The sequence below is a fragment of the Apostichopus japonicus genome, chromosome 17, assembly GCF_037975245.1.
Source record: "Apostichopus japonicus isolate 1M-3 chromosome 17, ASM3797524v1, whole genome shotgun sequence".
Lineage (NCBI taxonomy): Eukaryota > Metazoa > Echinodermata > Holothuroidea > Aspidochirotida > Stichopodidae > Apostichopus > Apostichopus japonicus.
Window position 1 is genome coordinate 19,632,320 of NC_092577.1, and position 20,796 is coordinate 19,653,115.

Genomic DNA, 20,796 nt, shown 5'->3' on the forward strand with positions numbered 1-20,796 from the left:
GTTCACCGGTGAAGGACAACTTAACAATCCGAGAATCACGGCGCGATGCCATGATACCGAAGGTGGCTAGGCCACAGGGGAGTAACAAAAAACAAACAAACTAAAGACAATAGTGAAAATACAAACGATATACGAACTGAGGAAAGAACACGAACACAAGCTATCACACCCGCCTGACGGGAAGTATAGCACAGCACAGCACAGTACAATAACAGCTGTAATAGATGAAGAGCGAGAGCGAAAAACACGTCCGCACTCCACGAAAGTATCTTCTAATATGTATAGAAAAGCACATGCCCTTTGTGGTACTTGAAGGCTGTAATACTAATTTCTGCGTAAAAATCACCCAACCTTGACATTTTCAGACGTTTGCTTCAAAACCATTTTTACACACCATAGCAACTACTTTGGTAAAAGAAAGGGCCCTCTAGCACCCGTTATATGCCCCATTGACTTAGAGACCACATTGCTTTTGTGATTTAGTCTACATACAAGTTTTCACTAGGTAAACACTACCCAACACTGACAAGTTTGCCTTTCATGGCACCATCAATTTTCCGAATCATGAACATGAAGACTTTTTGCTATCCGAGCCGGAAGTTTTCGTCACTGGTAAACAAACTTCTTCACTCAGTGGTAAACAATTTTCCTACGCTGCTCCTGGGAGGCATTTAGGGGTCTAAAATTGCCTCAATTGACCCAATTTTCTCACCACATGTACTTCCATTCATGCTCTTCAACATGCAAGCCACAAAAAACTACATGTTCTCCTGCTGCTTTTTGGCACTGTTCCTGAAGGAGAACCGTATGCCACCCTATATCTTTCACTACTATGTATGCTGTGTTTAGTTCCCTCTATTCCTATCAATGTCTTATGCATACATGATATTGCTTTGATTATTCCCCCTAGCCTACCTCTCAATCAGCTTTTGAAGAAATAGCCTACATTACAATTTTCAATGATGTAGTTAGTACATACCTCCAGAGCAAAAACGAAGGGACTTCAAACACTTTCCAAGTCGACCCACGTCTATCAAGTGTTAACCTTTCGCACTGTCTTCTGTTGTTTTAGCTGGTAGAAGAGGTGTTCCAGCTGAAAACAGGTCCGGATTAGCCGCAGCAAGTTTCGGCCAATATTACCAATACTATAGTACTGTGTCCTAGCTGTTGCACTAGAAGTAACAATTCCCACGCAGAGAAAACTTGGGTTTTCTTCTTTTTTAGAACGTTGATCCCCCTTAACTTGTTCTTTTTGTCTGGTCGACGCTTCCCAGTACATCTTTTTGCCATTTTATAGGATTCATACGGATGGCTCTGATTTCAATGGTGAAAATGATGAAAATGCTCATGAAATAAGGCTTGTGATGTTAGGAAATTTCTGCGTAGTTACGCGATCTAGGGAATTTCCCACCTTAACCTACGCCCACCAGTCGTGTTTAGTAGTTGAATTTGACTAAAATTGCTTGGCAAGCCAAAATGGCAAAAAATGGAGATTTGTGACAGTTGTTTGTCTGATTTCAAAAAGACTTTTGTGGTGAGATTTTTTTTTTTCATACTTGATTAACAGTCAGCCTTGTATCAAGTAAGTGCACGACACGGCAGGGAGAGGTTGTTATGCCTGTGTGACTTTCAGTCAATAAATGAGTTCTTTATATCTGAAACATTAATGAGCGCAAACAACCCAGCCAGCAGGCCCAGTTGGGGCCCATTTGGGTTTCACTGAGTTGAATTGGGCCTGGTTGGGCCAGGGCCAGCCCACTCAGTGCCCATTCGGGCACAAAACAGTTTGGCCCTTTTGGTTAACATACTTCAAAACATTATTGAGATTTTCAGCACATACTTGTATATTGCTTTGGAAAGCTTAGGTTCGTCCCTAGGCCACCAATCCTTGACAACAGTTAATTCATCAATGCAGTGGCCCACTAGGGACAGACTCGGTTTTTGATCAGGTTAGCCCTCATGTTTGGCCCGCTTCGGGCCCATTCGGGAGCAAGACGGTTTCACCATAGCCTCTATAAACTATAGTCTGCGAAAAATATGTTTAATTGGTAAGAATGTTAGCCGAAAAAACTGACAAGAAAAGAAAAAAAAGGTCATCATGATTTTACCGACGAACTCATGACCCCCCCACACACCCCCCGTACGATACGCCCCTGGGTTTCACTCTTTCGGCTGATCTATCTCGTTTTCACATTGCACTATCGTTATGACAATGCCAACTGGCAACACTGATTCCCGAATTTAGGCGCGTTTTTTTGCCGCCAATACGTATCGCACGCCTGCTCGCATATTTTATTTCCCAGGACGAACGTGGGTTTCAGGTTTTTTCAGGAAGTTACAAATTCGTTTGAAATCAGAGTAAGGTTTTAGAAGTGGGTTAGGGATCCAAATTCAATGAAAATGAAGGATTGTCGTTCATAATCTGTGGTCAAAACTAGGAAAAAAGATTCAGAACATGTTTTTTGAAAAAGCGTCACATGTTTGGAATCTAGAGATTTGATTGGCCGATGCCCACGTTCGTCCTGGGGAAAAAATACGCCGCCTGCTCCATGCACTCGGGTGATCATTCAACGATCGTACAAGAAAGCTAAAGAAATAACACTAACAGCGAACGCTTTCCGAAAAGCGAAAAACGAAATCCATCGAAATATATTTCATAATTCAACCATTTACTCGAAAGGAGTTGGTACTAGGCGAGTATTTTGGAACAATATTTTTCTGTGAGTGTGGCAGTCATTTGGGTGAATTAACTCATCAAAATGTTTGGGAATTAGCCTAGGCTAGAGAAATTGAATTAGCCCATACTCCACAGTGTTAGTGTTACTCGATTGTGTAAGCCTAGCGTTATGAAAACGAAACTCGCTCAATCATTAACATTGGTAACTCGCCAAAAAATAAATGGGAAGAATTAGCTTCCGTTCATGGCACTAATTTTGCCAATCTCGCCTAGTCCCTGTGATATGCTAGGCGGCCAGGGCCTACAGTTTTATGGTATAGGTCACACTACGATAGTACGAATGAATTGTATTACTAATACTATACTAGGGTAGGCCTAGGCCCTACTTAGCGTTAGGCTGCATAGGAAAAACCTCAAATTTTGCCAATCTTTGCTTCTTTTCTAAAGACTATCACACCACTGGTCATTAGAAGTGGCAAGATAAATTCCTTTTAAAGATATTCCCTGCACAAAATATTCAAAACCATCAATCTGTCTAGGGCCTTAGCAAGAAAGAAGAAAATCTGAGACACTTCCTCATGCTTAATCGCAGCATGAAATAGAAAATTTAGAGTTGCACAACTTGCAAATATATGATAGGAAAGCATTGTAATCATTATTATGTATTGTTTGTAATAACCTATGAAAGAATCAAGTACCATGTAGCAATGGTTTAGGAGCAATTCATCACTAAAAAATTTAGTGATAAAGTACAAAAATCAAATATTTTGATACTTTTAAGCTCACCTTACTCCACAAGACAATATTTTTGTAGCCTTATTTTTTATATTCCTGTTCTATGGGATAGACTCTATATGCATCTGTAGAAAGGTAGTGATATGTTTAATTGCTGAGAAATGAGACCTCCTTCTTACAGGAGATGGATGGTCTTACCACTTATTCTGAGAGAACAAAGAAGCGGAAAATACGGAAATTAGTGGAGGAACATTTAGTTAACATTGAGAATGCAAGTTTTGGGGATGTTTCAGAAAGCATGGTTGAATCTCCAATTACTGAACATTCACAGTTTGGTAGGACTAGCAGTGCAACTGCATCGCCACCCTCGCCTAATAGTAATAGTAGTTCATCATTCTCAAATATTAGAACTAGGAATACTTCACGCCCTAATTCTTCGGAAGATGAACCAGAATTACCAGAGGACTGCAATGATGATTTGGAAACTATAGATTTTCAAAGTGATGGGCTCAGCTCCAGCGATACTGATGATTCGAGCTCTGACAGCGAGTCTGAAAACTTCAATTTGAGAGAACAGTTGGCTGCATGGGCATGCAATTTCAATATTTCCCATGCAGCTTTGTCGGCATTACTAACAATTTTAATTCTTGCCCATCTGAACCTTCCGAGTGATCCCAGATCTCTCCTGAGCACCCCAAGTCCAATGGAGATGCACATTAAGAATATTGCTGGTGGCTCCTACCTACATATTGGCATTGTTACATCAATAACAGCAAGATTAACTCAAGTTTGCCAATAATTTTCACTCAGACACAGTAACATTACAAATTAACACTGATGGGGTTCCTCTCTTCAGGAGCTCAAATGTTGCACTGTGGCCGATTCTTGGGAAGATTAAAGAAATCGCAAATTGTGTCCCTTTTGTTATCGGTTTATTTTCAGGTAAAACGAAACCTGGTTCTGTCAATGAGTTTTTGACAGATTTTGTTGATGAGATGTCAAAAGTTGAAGTTGATGGAATCATATTCAATTCAAAGCACTATCCGGTTTCTCTAGATTCTGTTATATGTGATGCACCAGCAAGGGCATTCGTTAAATGCATCAAAGGCCATACAGGGTACAGTGCATGCGAAAGGTGCACTCAAAGTGGAGTGTACAGACAAAATCGAATGACAAATGAAAGTGGACAGACTCTTCTATCCAACAATCTCCCTTATGTGATCTCAAGTTGGATTTAGTTTCAAGCTTTCCTCTTGACTACATGCACCTTGTGTGCCTCGGAGTTGTGAGACGATTGTTACTGTTGTGGAAGGAAGGACCCTTAACTGTTCGATTATCAGGGAATGTTATCAATACCATTTCACAGCGACTCACAAGTTTTCGGAGTTATTTGCCGAGAGAATTTTCGAGGAAACCAAGATCTTTATTGGAAATTAAGCAATAGAAGGCCAGTGAATTTCGTCAGTTCCTCATTTATACAGGTCCTGTTGTATTACATGGACATTTGGAGAAAAATCTGTACCAGAACTTTATGGCACTCTCGGTTTCCATCAATTTACTTCTGAATTCTTCTCTGTACAGTTTGCATCTTGATTATATTGAGAAACTTCTCATCATTTTTGTCAAAAACTTTGCTGTGTTGTATGGCGATGCATTTGTAGGATACAATGCTCACAGTTTGATACATATAGTGGACGACGCTCGTAAATTTGGCCCACTTGATTCGGTTTCAGCTTTCAGCTATGAAAATTATTTAGGACAGTTAAAAAAGATGGTGAGAAGACCACAGGATCCATTGTCTCAAATTTTTCGTCGCTTGAGAGAGAAAGAGCAGAACATTTTTGTGGGGAATGTGAAAGAAAAAAGTTTGTTCAAGAAAATGCATCAAGGAGGTCCGCTTCCTGCTGGTTTACATTTGTTTACACAATATAAGCAATGTATTGGGGAGAACTTCTTTATTTCTTGTCATAGAGGAGACAACTGTTTTGGTAATGATGAAGACATCTTTCTCATCAGGAACATTCTGCATTCAAGGGAGCGCGGAAGCCTTGCTGTAGTTGAAAAATTTCGCACAAAGACACAGTTTTATACCAGCCCTCTAAATTCATCATTGTTGGACACTTTTGTTGTGAGTCGGCCCGAAGGACAAATTTCAGTCATCAACATCTCTGAACTATCCAGGAAATTTGTTCTTCTTCCATTCAAGAACTCCATTCCTGAATATATACTAGTAGTCAATCAGGTGTGTTGGGCTGTCATATAAAAAAAATTGTTCATCACTAAGGCTTGAACATAATTTCTGATAGATTGAAATTGAATCATCCTTATAGGGCTTATGCATGCGCCACATGTTTAGAATTGTTGTGAATAACACATGTATTCTGACTAGATGAATTTGTGATTCGGGTTTAATTCGTCAATTAGGGGCGGGGCTTGGATTGTATATCTAGTAGATCCTCGGGAAGAGTCGCTTCAAATTGTAGGGTCCACTGAACTCCCTTGGGATGTCCAATTCTATTCAGTAAAGGGTAGCTTGTCCATAGAGAGTCAAGACCACCACTTGGCTCAGTTGGCTGTGTTAAGCGAGAAGTCCGGGGTTTGATTCTGGGTGTACAGTAGCTGAGTTGCTTTTCATTTTTCACTGCATCCTTAATTCCTGATTTCCAAACCTACAGAAATTGTCTATTGTACATTTGTACTGTCATGGATTAATTTGTATCAGCATAGTACTATTCCCATTTGCACCATACACAGGGAGTTCTTCACTCACACATCACATGTTTGTCACCTGACACTTGAAGAGGCCGTTTATTATTTTCTGTGATCCCTGTTTCATTCACAATTACACTGCCGTGTGTAATGCATGTATTAATCCCTGAAAATAGGACATTTTTCACTGAAGATCATGAAAGTTGGCATTTTTGGGCATTTTCAAAGGGGCCACATTCCACAGTATTTCATTGAAATCAGTTATTCTATCCAGTCTACTGGATAGTTCCCAGAAATGAGCTTCCAAAATGGAGAAAATGGCAATTAGTCACTCTTTCTTAATTTATCGGAAATTGAAAGTGTGATAATTCAATAACTATATAACTTGAAGTGCTTTGGAGGTGAAATTTACAGGATTTACAAAGTAACTGCGCAAGCATAATAATTTTCAGGAGTGGTCAAGCAACAGCAGGGATGTAAGTCTTCCGTATTTTTACGGAAATCGTTTTTTTTTTTTAAATTCCAATTAAGTTCCACAAAATTGTACGAATATCAAAGACACAACGCGGCAAAAATGCCTGGCCAGTTGCAGCAAGCTAACTTAAATTTTCTCTCATCGATCAACCAAAATACCATATCCTGTACATCGAATTGCACTGTATACAGCATTGTGCCATGTGAACATCGTTGCATATGTGCGAAACTTCAAATCGCCATAGCTCACTCATTTCTGTCGTTATAAAACCTTGCCGAATTCACATTGATTGGACTGCTAATTAATATCTTCGTAACTGCTGTTGCTCGATATAAGTTTCGGAATTAATGCTTGTGATGTTTGTGAGCGGCGGAAATCTACGGGATACGCATATGATAGTCAATATTCGTGATCGCATTCGAATGTGAGACTGTTTTTTTATTCCGGAGTTCGCTGCGACGTATTTGTAATTTTCAGCTAGCCTAACATAACGATAGTGTGTAAGTAGCCACAGCTAGGAGTAGGACGGCATTCACCCGGGGTCTCCGAATAGTTGTCCTTTTTTTTTATTGCGCTGCACTTACATCCCTGCACCAGCCACCTAAAGATTTGACATGGACTGACCCCACTAACTGAAAAAATTCCAACAATGTACTATCTCACTTTTTTTCTATTCACAGATCATGGCAAATTTCGTAGTAGTTGAATTTACGTCATCAAGGTCCGTTGCTGTAATACCAACAAATTGGCTTTGTTCCGCAGAAGAGGATGAATGTTTCTGGCCTTCCTTACAGAAATCTTCTAACGTGAATCGGCTGGTCAGGGCAAGAGAAAGTCCACAAGGTTCTTGGACACGCTACACTATCCGGATTCTTGGCAAAGCAGGTGGGTTGTGACTTAGTTGTCAGTCATTTAAAGGAAGGCAAGGCAAAGAAAGTGTAAATATGTGTTGAACCTGTGGTAAAGTAACTCTGTGCAAATATATTTGACAGCTGGATGAAACCATGCATGGTTAAAACCACTAGCATTGTACTGTAACTCAGACTACCTACCTGAATACTTTAGGCTAGGCATTAGGGTTTTCGACGATTTCAAATGACAATATACGGCTTATTTGCTGTATCTTTTCTCCAAAATGTGCATAGATCACCGGAAAACCCTAAAATGCGTGATTGGGTGCTTTCCATTTATTGCTTCCTTGCTTTAGCAAAAGGAACCTATGTAGTCAGGTTGGTGTTTGTGAGGGTGTGTGTGCATCTGTGACACTTGCTTGGGTACACTGTAACTCAACAAGGGAAAGTAAGACTCAAACTTGGTATATAGAACCGCCATAGTGAGAAGATGTGCCCTATTGTTTTTGGTGCCTGTGAAGGTCACCAAAGGTCAGTTAGAGGCCAAAAACCCAAATATTGAAACTGCAATAACTCCCAGTGCCAATGTGCGACAAGGTTGATATTTTGGTACAAGTTGTGAACTGGTTATGGGAACATTTTGAAACTTAACCGTCATGTGATCCAAGGTCACCAAAGGTCAATTAATGTTAAAAAACAACTATTTTTGCGATAACTTGAGAACAAAATGTCCGTTAGGGTTGGGAGTTGCTTCAATGTAATCCAATTGTCGACCCGCATCTAGGTGACCCTTGACCTCAATTTTACCTCTGGTGACCTTTACGTGTTTTGGAGATTTTTACAGTTTTGATGCTATTTTCAGATGTCAAAGGTATATACCTTCTGATCACATATGGAGTAAGGATGGCTGTACAGACTTTTCGTTTTGTTTTTTGGAATCAGGAGATCAAACTACATCTGAAACCAAGGTCAAAGGTCACATTAGAAAAAATATACTTATTTTGAGAGAAAACGGGCAAAAAAGAAAATGTTTGGTTTTGATGCTAGATTTGGATATCAAAGGTACCTTCCGATCAAAAATGTCAATGGGTTGACACCCAGGTGAGCTTTGTGTGTGAAGTTATACGAGGTCAAAGTTTATTTTCAGACATTTAATGCAATAACCCCCAGTGCCAAGGTGTGACACAATTGATATTTTGGGACAAGTTGCAAATGGTATAGGGAAATATTTTACTTAACGGTCATGTGATCCGAGGTCACCAAAGGTCAATGAATGTTAAAAAACTAGTATTTTACGGGGAGAAAATGGGCAAAGAAAAAAGTTTGAATTTTTACAGTTTTGATGCTCTATTAAGGTCTCACCGATCAAAATGTCAATTGGTTGACCTCCAGGTGACCTTTGTGTGTGAAGTTATGTATACAAACTGTTCAAAGTTAATTTTTAGACATGCAATTAAATCCCAATGCCAAGGTGTGACACGGTTGATATATTGGGACAAGTTGTGAATGGGGTGGTGGAACATTTTCAAACTTAACGGTCATGTCATCTGTGGTCACCAATGTTATCATATCTGTTGACCCGCTTGTAGGTTGCCTTATATTTCTTACATTTTCGACGCCATATACAGATCACAATCTGATCACAATTTGTGATCACAAAATTGTTGGCTATAGTGTTGGTTACTTTATGGGTACATGTAGGACCACAATTACTTGACTATTTGAGCTCAATCTGGCTTGATAATATGTGTATTGTCATATACCCCTACGCAAGAAACCACAGTGCCCTTGGGCTCTTGTTATGTATGTTGTTCAACACGTAAAATTGTTACAATTGTCACAATTGTTTTCTTTGTCAGCTGTACTGACATCACAGCATCCACAATTCACAATATTTTCAGAACAAGGACTCTTCTAGCTTTGTAACCATATTTCATTTTCACCATGGTTTATACCTGGTGTGAATATTAGAGTAAATTGGTGCATGAAAGTTTTCCATAGCAATTTGGCATTGAGATATAAATAGTTCATATATGCATGTATAAATACTGTAAGTGTATCGGCTACAGGCCAGGTAAATTAATGTTTGTTTCTGGTATCCCTTGCGTCCCTAAAAATTGTACACATCTATTCTTTATGGTTTATGGCTACGCACATGTCGATCAGTGTATTGACTGTCACAGCATTTTCACACCTATGGGGACTGACAACTGGCTCTGAGCTTAGGCTCCTCAATATACCCATTATGAACTCATGAAGTATTCTACATGTCCATAGGCCTTTTAACAAAATGTGATTTTGGCAACAGTACCAACACCTTGGTTTGTTTTATATTCCGTCATATAAACATCACAGCTCTTCAATTTGTATAAAAACAATGTCTTTATCAGATGAGTGAGGGCCTTCCTGCTCAATGGAAAGTCGACTTGACAAGAACAACAATAAATTCGGGATTCACGATTAATAGTACCGAAATGGGCCAATGAGACCACACTAAAAGTTGGTCTGGAATAAAGAAGAAAAGGCCCTCGCAATGGATTTTTTCATTCAAGTCATTGATGAGAATCAACTTTTTAACTGGCTTAAAGTATGGTATCTAAATTTCCGCATTCAGCCCATAGTCATGATTATTGAAGGATCCCTATTTGTTATGTTTCAGGTACATATGATCGTGCTGTAGTAAAGCTGTCAATGGCAGAAGACACTTCAGATTTACAAACCGATGTTGAGGAACCAGCAAGTAGGAAAAAAGGTAACATTGTACTGTAGCTAAAGGAGTAGTCATTCATCGGACTGTCTGACAAAATACAGTATCCCTTCCCCAGCTGACAGCAGGTGAAGTTTTCATATAAGCCCTCTTTCCGTTCCCATCAGGAATAATTAATTCCAAAACGCACTTGGTTCTAAGGGAAGCAAGATTTAAAAGAATACTCCAACATTCAATAAAAGCTTCATATGATCAATATTTCCACTGTAAGTAGATGCAAACCTCACATGAATCAGTTTTGGAGATATCTCCCTTTGTATAGTTATCAAATTACAGAATAAACACTGATTAGCATCAGCATAGCTATGACGTCACGGTTAAACTTTTGTCAACAATAGCTTATGGTATTCATTATATTCATATATTACTTCCACTTATGCAGTTTTTAAGTTAACAATTCAGTCAACAAAGAAAAAAAAACATTTAAATCAAATAATGAACATTTTGGTATTCAACTTTTTCGTGAAGAGCAGTTACATTGTAATGACTTACTTACATAAGAGATTTCGGCAAAAGTTTAACTAGACCACCAATGTGGCAATGTGCAAAAATGGAGCGGACATTTCTACAGACTTTGAAATCCAATATCTCAATAAGCGGCGATGTGATTCCAATAGGAGTTGCACTGTTGAGTTTGGTATTCTCTCCACTTATTTTCCAGAAACTGTATTCAGTGTTGGACTATTCTTTCAATCGAATTGCCTTTGAATACAACAAAGTGTCTCTATCGGACATGGAACATGAATGGTCTATTGAGTGTACATAACCATGACACAGAAATGGGTATTGTCAAGCACAATTGTCAGAGTGGAAACCTGGGGAGTAGTGGATGACCTGGGGAGTAGTGGATTAGTAGTGGTACTACACTTTCAAACCATTTGTACTTTTGCATGTGTGAAACAGTTGATCATAGAATCCGCAGTACAGTGGACATTGATACCCTAAAATCGAAAAGAATGTGTTGTTATTGAGATAATACTTGTGGAATAATAACACAATATCTGGTTCAAACATGATATGCACGAGGCTACCAAGTCAAGTATCGGGCAGGGTAGGAAATAGACGGGGGCAGAGGGCGATTAGCCCCTTAAACCTGCAAAATAGCCCCATAGGCGCCGTAAGCATGGGGGGCCATGGCCCCCTCAACTTTTTGAAAGTGGGTAATTGGCCCCCAACATTTTGGCAATAGCAAAAGTAATGTTCACTCATAAAATTAAAATAAAAGATAATTTTTAATGTTCGATTTGATTAAAATGCAAAACAATGTCATTTTGCATCAATAAACTGAGCCTCGGAGACAAATATAAACATCAGACGAGTCATAAATTTGTTCCAAAATTGCCTCTCAAATCAGTGAATTTCTGGGAGCTTCCGGGGCTCCGCTCCCTGGACCCCCACCAGGGCTTCGCCGTTGGTCCCCCGAGACTCTGGTGCCGTTAGGCGAGCCCCTGTACCCCACACCTAATTGGGTTGGCCCCACCAACATTTCAAACGTTCCGGCGCGGTTGAATAGCCCTCAATAGTGGAGCCAGGAGAGCGAAATTGCCCATATGTTTAGTGTAGGACAGATCATTTGGAGGGCAAATATTAGCTAATCAGTCCAAAAAGAGCCCCGGGCACCAAGCCAATAACTAATTCCTACCATGGTATCCAGATTTATGGTTCGAATATATACCCATCTCATTACATACCAACTGTTTTTTTTTTCTTTCAGAAGGACCACAAGGTACGTTACCTCAGACAGCGAGGTAAGCGAAGTTGACTCTCCTGTGAAATCAAAGCAACGGAAGAAATCGTCCTTACAGAAGAAGCCCCCTGTCCCATCGCAGGGTGTAACAATGCCATCTTGCAGTAGACTGCACTCAACGCCGGCACCACCTACACCAACCACCGACATCCTGAGCTCAACACCTTCACTACAACCTCTCCCTTGCACACCAGTCAGGATCACCCCTCTCACACCAGTCAGGATCACCCCTCACACAACAGTCGGGGCCACAGCTACCCCAACCAGTGACCATGAGAGGCCGACCACTAACAAGGCCTTCTTGCAAAAAGTACTCAGACTTCTCGAGGATATAAGAGAGACCCAAAGAATTCATGGAGGCCTGTTCAAGAATTTGCTCAAGAAGGAAGGAAGAACCAGTGCCCAAGATCTTACCCTACCAGATGGTGCATCTCTCCCACTGAAGACACCTGCGGAGTTGACTTCATTTGAAGAGAAGTTGGCTGACCCAGCATTCCAAACTGGGTTGGTAAGTGCATTCATCTTTAATTGCATCATAGGTATTGCAGGTATAATTGTTAACAATAATGAAAATGATAAAGAACAGGTGAGAGAACTTTAGACTGCATTGGTTGGATGGTGCTCATGTAACCCTCATCACAGACATGGCAAGAGCTATTGACAATGGAGAAGTACAGGCCATCAATGAGCATCACCAGACGTGGCAGTTATTTGTCTCTCCTGGAAGTTACAAGCTGTGCTTCAACCAGTAATTGGATGTACCTGCAGGCTCAGCTCGGCTAGCATGATAAGGGTATATCAGGGTTAATTTTAAGCGGTATCACATCACACTTTGTGATGTGAATATTTTTATATAAAACTATGCTACCTCGAATGTTAAAAATGGAGAGACCAAGGAAAAGACCAAGTCTCTGGTTACGGTATCTCTCAGTTTTCAGTTGGTAATATTGAGGCAGCAGGGTTAATCATGTTTTCTAGAAGTGGGCTACCCCTAAAGTAACTGAGAAACTAACTAATAATTAACCCAACTTACCCAATTGTTAAATTTGGAGCCTTGGAGAGGTGCATGCAAACTTGAATCATTGGCAGTCTGACTGCCATACGGTACAGTCTGTACCCTCTTGCATCTCTGGAAGTAGAGATGGCAGAGGCGGTAGAATGGCAAGGTCCTCTGTCCCATGTTCGTTCACTGGAATTATACCAACTTGACATGAACCATGCTTGCTCTCTGGGAATTGTTTGTTTTCCCTTTGCTTTCCATTACATGACAACTGCAGATGGGTCTAGACTTTAACCATATATTCTCGAACATTTAATGCTGCATCCCTACTTTCACTAGAATTATGAGTTGTGTGTCTGTTTTTTGCCTGAACTGAGCATCTTTGAATATAATTTTTTTCTCAGTATTGTTGTCATAACATGTTTTCTCACCAGCTCAATAGTGCCACCCAGGTCACTGCAATACACATGTGACCCTGCTACCCCTTGGATATGGATATCCCTGTGTATAATTAAGTTATTTTCAGGTTCCCAATATTAGTACCTGGGTAGAGAGGAGCCATGTATATAGAATGCCTAGACCTAGAGTACAACAGAAAAGCTTTGCGATCTGTGAGGATTCAAACTGACAACCTATTGTTCAGTAGTCCAACTGAAGTATCCACATTCATAACTTGCACATGTCTGTGATAAATAACTGACTTGGAAATTTGTTGAGGGAACTGCGAGGCTTCGAGAGCAGACATTTTTACATCTTCTGTACAAACTTACAATCTTTTATATGATCTTTAAAAAAATCCTATGTTCAATTAAGTTGACAATTACTTTGTCAATCATTTGTTGTCTTTTCTTTCTTCCAGGGAAACTTCCTCGCAGATTTGGGAGGCAGAACTGTCCAGGAAACGACGAAGCGGATAATGACGTACATCATGGACACACAGCTGGCATTGCAAAGAAACTTCATTGGGCGCAATAGAAAGGTGGCATTTGGAGAAACAAAGCTGTTCCAAGTCGTACATAGTAAGTTTCCAAAAAATACCATCAAATAATTGTGGCAAAGGATGGCACAAACAATTGGCAGTATTATTTATATGTATGCAGAAGTAATGCACAGTTTGCCAGACTGATTCGGCATGATAATGCTGATATTTTGTAGCAATTCAATCACTTAGCCTAATTTGCTTTTCAAAGTAGGATGCATTGCAGAGGCATACAGGATATTCCTTAAGTCTTCATTCTGTGAAGATGTCAAATTCCATGAAACCAAAGTCCGATCACTGGTTTCAATATTTTGTAATGTGCTTTATTGTTTTAACTGCTTTATTTTTTTTTATTGTATATTATTAGGTCGTCCGTAGGAGTAGACCTAATGGCTGCATCCTTCGTGTGTCTGTTTGCTTGTGTGTGTATGTGTGTGTGTCAAACTTTTGGTACACACTTTTTGCGTCATTCATATCTCATTCATCCAAAAACTAATTGCAACCAAACTTAAATCAAAGGTGCAGTATGGGTATTTTGATATGTTAATTAAGTCAAAGGTCACATAAGAAGGGCAAAGGTCATTTGTGTTGAAGGTGTATAATTTGTTTTGTTCATATCTTATTCACACAAACACTGATTGCAACCAAACTTGGATCACATGTGCCTTCACATGTTGTTGAGGTCACAGGTCACGTAACAAGGTCAAGTAGCCTGAAATGTGTCTCATTTTAAAAGTGCAGATCAAATTGCAACCAAACAAATTGGATTACAAGTCTCTATGGACATGTAGACCGGAATTTGGCCTAATACTTACTATGGGTATATTAAGAAAAGCCAAGCTCTGTGCCATTTTTCAGTCACTACATGTGGAAATAAGAAAACCTACTTTTATGTAATAGATCTTGTGACATCATCAGCTGTGATACATGGAACTGTTAATGCTCAGTGCAATGCATTGTATGGCAATCCAGTGAGATATCAGGGGTGTTACTCAGGTGTTCTCAGTGGGTGGTTTAGGGTTCAAATTCCCACTGACATAGCCAGGACTTTTGTTTGGGGGACTATGAGGTAGGGGTATAAGGGGAGGGGGTGGATTTTTTTTGGAATTTTTAGGTACCCTCAGATGCAATCTGGTGCAACAGTTATCATCATTTGAAGTTTTTTTTTTGTTCTATTACCATTTTATTCAGAATTTGATTGGGGGGGGGGCATGGCTCCCCTCTGGCTATGCCAATGTTCACAAAAGTCATAAGACATTTTCAATTCTCCTGCCCAGGTTCAAAATAGCAGCATATAGTGTGTACAATAGGTTCTATTATGAACCTGCGTGAAGGACCCTCTATGATGTCACTAGAGTAAGAGAATGCCCAAGACAAGCAATTAATTAAATCAACACAAAAATGCAAGCAGCGTGGTTCTCCAAATTAGAGAGAGCTAGGTTTTTAAGTATTGTTCTTCAATCTGTGAACGTTTGAAGACGATACACTACGTGACCATAGTACTCGAACATGGAAGATGTGTCAACTCGGGGACTGAATTAAGTCATTGATTGACCTTTCACCTTTAATGATAATGCTCAGCAAATCCAAGCATTTGTGCATCAGGAATTCCCTTTATCATATGTGCTGCTGTCTAGTCAGGGGCTACATCATATTCAGGAGCTTCCTACATTCGTCACAGATCAGTTGTGTTTTTCTCCTCGATGTCCACCATGCTCAATATTGTACCTAATTTTCATCCTTTGCTTATTTTGCAGTTGACGAGTAGTTCCCCTTGAACCATGACTGGTTTACTTCTATAACTAGGATGAATGCAAACTGACAGTGTGGTTCATAAACATTCAAGAGGTCACTGCTTATGCAATGAAGCATCAGATATAATTTATGTTCATTTTACGTATCCTTAGCATCCGTATTTATTGGGATTGCTGTGTGGGGTGTGATTTACAGTACATTGAATTCTCGCTTTATCTTCCCAGGAGCTGTAAAGAAGAACGATGCAACGTCTGGAACCAACAGACAGGAGGCGGAAAAGGCCGTATCAAAGTGGTTGAGTGGAGCTCGAGACAGGGATGGTTACAGAAATGTACGGAGGCAAAGGCAACCAGACCAACCTCAGGAGGAATGATAGAAGAATTCTACAGCCCTCATAGGATATCATGTGATACCCAGTGGCGGAGCGTCCATACAGTCAGGGGGGCGGACTCAAATGGACTGCTGACGCCCTTTTCAGCTTTTTACCACTTTTTAATTATTCGCAATTATTTACTTTTTTATTGCGCTCTCATCTACCTATTGACATTTGTCACATTTTGTTGGTGATGACACCTATTTATTCTTCGTTTATTTGCAAATTAGCAAGGCCAGGAAAGGGTCATTTCCGGTGGTCTAGGAAGTATCGTTACTCAAAAAATCTATGTACGCTCCGCGCCAACCTGTGGTGGCGCTCGGCTTAGATAGTGTCGAAAGCGCCCCTACAGACCAATCTTGCCCCCCTTGACCAATACCCGTAGCTCAGCCACTGGTGATACCTGCATTATCCGATATATACAATTTAAAGATAGTCCAACACTGAATGAAACTACTGTATATGCTATAGAGCAAAATTTCTTCTATCAGTAGCTGAAACCCCACATGAATATGTTTCGCAGTTTTGGAGATAGTTATCAAATTACCAGATGAACACTGTAAATAGCATTGACAGTATGATGTCATGGTTTACTTCTTTCAACAGTTGCTTATGTTGTTTTTTTTATATTTAGATGACACGTTTAATTTCTTAATTCTTTACCTTCCTTTACCTTTCTTTAACTTCAACAGTTGCAACTTCTTTGCAGTTTGGAAAAATTCAAAAGGTTATATTTTTTTGTATTACAAATTTACTGTAGTAATATTTTTTATTACCTATGCACTTTATCTTGTCATAAAACATTGAAGATGTTATTCTCACCTTGCCAGAAAAAGTAAGAGTTCAGTTTTCTGTCACGATTTGAAACGAGTCCATGTTTTTATGATTCCATTTGATCCAGAGGATGATCTAGCATACATACTGTTGGCCCTGAGCAATATTCGCATTGCATATTCAATTTATAAGTATGTGCAATATATAGCATCTTGCCCTCATCGTTAACATTTGCAGGGTTTGCCTGGACATTCTATTCTTTCTCCAAATGCCAAAATGTGCCCTCCAATTAAGATGCATATAGTTTCAGTTCTGAGAATTTCATATTTTTTCTTTAGAATAAAATGTAATTATGGAGTTTATGAATTATTGTTTAGATTTCATCGTTGTCTTCTTGAGAAATATATTTCAATGAATGTAGACATGAATACTTTTATTTTTATTTGGATCTGAGGCAATTAATCTCTGCTGTGCCACGACAGTACATTAACGGTTCAAGTGTTCTTCACCCCCATTCAACAACCTGCTATAACATGTGGGACCAAGTGCAACCAAGCTATATCCAGCTCTTCTCTCGTCCTTTTGGATGATAGGGGCGACTACACTTTCACGCTGAGACAAACATAGCACTTTTACAAACACTTCCTGCATTCTCCCAGGACTGTTATTTTACGTCCCCACCCCATGGTCGTGATTGAAACGTGGCCTTCAGCCACTTTCCTGCATGCTGAGAGGTGGTGAACCTGTAGATAACTGAACTATTTCAAGGGCCACAGTGAACCGGCTGGGCCTAAAATTTGGACCACACAGTTGGCCCAGTTGGGCCCAGTGTGGGTTTCACTTGGGTCAAGCTCAGTCAACTGGGCCCGAAATGGGTCCCATTCGGGCCCCATGCAGTTAGCCTGATTGGGCACAGTATGGGTTCTGTGTGGGCCAAAACGATTGGGCCCAGAATGGGACCCAGGTGGGCCCCAGACAGCTGGCCCGGCTGGTCCCCGTATGGGATTGGTATTGGCCCCAATTAGTCTGGCCCAAGTGGGACCAGTTTGGGCCACTCGTGGGCCCCAATCTGTTGGCCCAATTGGGCCCTGTGTGGAACGGATTGACAAATCTGAATGGGCCCCTATTGGGAAGCCCAATTGGGGCCCACTTGGCAGCCCGATTAGGCCCCATTTGCGGCCCAATTAGGATTGCTGGCTGGGAACGTGACCACTTCAGTGTCTGAAATTTCTTTCTTAATAAGAAAAAAATTGGTAACATGAAATGTCTTTTAACTTCGATCCTCCCAATCACTAAGAGATACTGTGCCATGTTTTGAATGGAGTAATTCTGGCTACATCAAGCATGGCGCGTCTGTGTAAATTGTGCAATCCGAGACCTGATTGGTTGACGGAAAAGCTCGTACAATCCCCAGTGACACGTGATCTGTAAGATTATATTGACAACATTTGTGGCTTTGTTACAAGAATAATCATATAAAACATGAAGAGATCCGCACATTGCTGCCGAATTATTATATTACAAGATATATTTATCTCAGCTCATAGGTGGGTAGAGAAAGGGGTATGCCAGTCTTTAGCATATCTATTCAGCCACGTTACATGTGCAACCAATTTAATAACCTTGTGTAATTACTAAATGCATCGTCAGAAACGATGATACGGATGACGGATAAAATAGGCCCATTGTAAAGCATTATGAAGAGTGTTGGCATTCCCTCTAATTGTTCTATATTTCTGTGTTATTATTATTTGAATTGTAACCTTTCATAATTGAGCTTAAGATAAACCTTTCCTCGAAAAGGAAACAATCAAGTGACCCTGATGCCTACCCTCAACACACATATCAACAACATACATTCCCATTTACACCACCCCTGGTTACAGTACGAGTATATAATCTTAGTGCATAAAGTGTATGGTACTGTACGTAGTCTCCCAAATATTACTTCTTTCGCCAACAGCTCCGTCTCCTAAATGTACCTTCCGTAGTAAAAAAAACGCTACGGATCTGTAAATAATTACGATTATCTAAAACTTTTTGTCTAGCCTTGACGATAGAGTTATCGATAATCATTTTGAGGTCGGGCTAACATTGAAGATCTATTTTGGTTTCTTTTCCTCGGATATTTGTGAATTGTCTCCTATATACACCTTCCGTAGTAAAAAACGCTACGGAGACAATTTTTACAACTTAAGAGAGTATAATTACGAATATCTAAAACTTTTTGTGTAGCCTTCACGAGAGATAATAATGCTGAGTGTGGGTTTACAATTAAGGTCTATTTTTGTTTGTTTTCCTCGTACATTTGTGAATTGTCTTCTAAATGAACTATTAGATGTATTAAAGGTGTAATTTTGTGTTATATATGCCCCCCCTCCCTCCTAAAAAATCAATTTACACCATTTTACTTGTGAACGGGGGGGTCCAGCTAAAATGGCGGGTGTGGGAGCAAGGGCATCCACATCTTTCTCTTATTTTACTGTGTACGATTCTCAGGAGGGGCAGGGGAGTAGGTGATTCTCGGTCGCCACACCCACTAGCCCCCCCCCCCGCCATTGGTTCAACCCAGGGGTGGCAGAACCGGGGGAATGGGGCACATCCCCCACTTTCTCGCAATTCATGCAAAAGTGGCCTTTTACAATTTCAAAGGTGCCCTCTAGAAAGACAGAGCCGGGCTCATGGCCCACCCCCCCCCCTAAAGTTGATGCCAAGCCCGTTAAGGGGATCTGTAACAATTTCGATAGTGCCTTTTCCAAACCAATAGCGCCACATCACAAAGGATTCATTTCTATTCCATTATTTTATAACTAGTTCATAACACCGTAATTAAAAACGTAAATATCAGACAGACTAACCAAAAAGTCAGAAAATATTTCAACATACATTTACTGAAAAAGTCTCCAAATTATAGCATCAGATTACACCTAAAGACCCTTTATTATTGAACAATTTCTCACCGCGGAATGTTGAATTTGTATTTTTGGTATAACTAGAAAATATCAGAGAGATTGAGGAAAAAAATAAGAAAATTCGTCAACAAAACTTGACTTGAAAAGTTGAAAAATGTTGCACCAGATTGCATGTCGGGAGTCTTAATAATTCAGTTCCTGAAAAAAGTCCAATGCTTTTCCTGCCAGGGACTTATGCTAATTTTGGCCAAAGTTGCTGACAATCATCAGTTAGTGAAGGGACCAAAGTTTACGAGAGGTCAAATGATGAAAATAGATGAAACTGCTTCTACCACCAGAAAATTCTGATTTTGGTCATTGTTGGTGACAGTCATCAGTACGGGCCAAACGTTGTACAGGAATTAGGGGTGAAGTCATGAAAATATGTCAATGTTTCTCCAGCCAGAAATTTATTCTGATTTTGGTCAAAGTAGGTTGAAAGTCATTCAGGAAGCAGAGTTTAAAGGTTATGTGAGGTGATACGAGTGGAATCGTGGAAATTGGTCAAAATACTTCTCCCAGGGACCAGTTTCCTAATTTAGCTACAGCATCATCAATGCTCTTGTTTTCCTACATATTTTTCAGGAGGGGCATATAATGGGTCTTGAACGTGCATTAAAAAAGTGAAAGTGTGAACTTATATTTTTAACAACAAATGACTTTAGAAATATTTTCAAGTTTCCTAACCTTAACGATATGTCAATACATCCAGGCTCGTATCCAGGATTTTCAAACCCGGGGGGCGCGAATTACTAAGCGGAGCGCCACCATCAGTTGGCGCGCAGCGTACAAGAAAATTTCTTGTTTTGATACCCCCCAGATCACCGGAAACGGCACTTCTCAGGCTTGAAATGACCAAGCAGATGTACACTTTTTGCCTGAGAACCAAGTATTTCCTAATAGTTTTTTCCCATCCATAACCTTTTTGAAGATTGTCAACCCGGCACACATCATGTTCGACCTGATCGCATCTCCTGTGGGTCTTTGCTTTTGTAGGTGATTC

The 20,796-nt window shown here is 40.1% G+C and overlaps 1 protein-coding gene across 2 annotated transcripts; it reads left to right on the top strand.

The window, feature by feature from the left end:
• Positions 1 to 2,154: 2,154 nt before the first annotated feature.
• LOC139984712 (uncharacterized) lies at positions 2,155 to 18,049 on the top strand. 2 transcript variants are annotated; one of them, XM_071998733.1, is made up of 6 exons: positions 2,155 to 2,693; positions 7,277 to 7,481; positions 10,107 to 10,198; positions 11,927 to 12,469; positions 13,821 to 13,980; positions 15,920 to 18,049. In XM_071998733.1, the coding sequence occupies exons 2-6, from the start codon at positions 7,280 to 7,282 to the stop codon at positions 16,066 to 16,068; spliced, it is 1,146 nt and encodes a 381-aa protein (XP_071854834.1). In that variant the 5' UTR covers positions 2,155 to 2,693; positions 7,277 to 7,279; the 3' UTR covers positions 16,069 to 18,049. The 2 variants fall into 2 exon arrangements, with proteins under 2 accessions (XP_071854834.1, XP_071854833.1); XM_071998732.1 differs by lacking the exon at positions 2,155 to 2,693 and adding an exon at positions 4,616 to 7,020.
• The last annotated feature ends 2,747 nt before the right edge of the window (positions 18,050 to 20,796 follow it).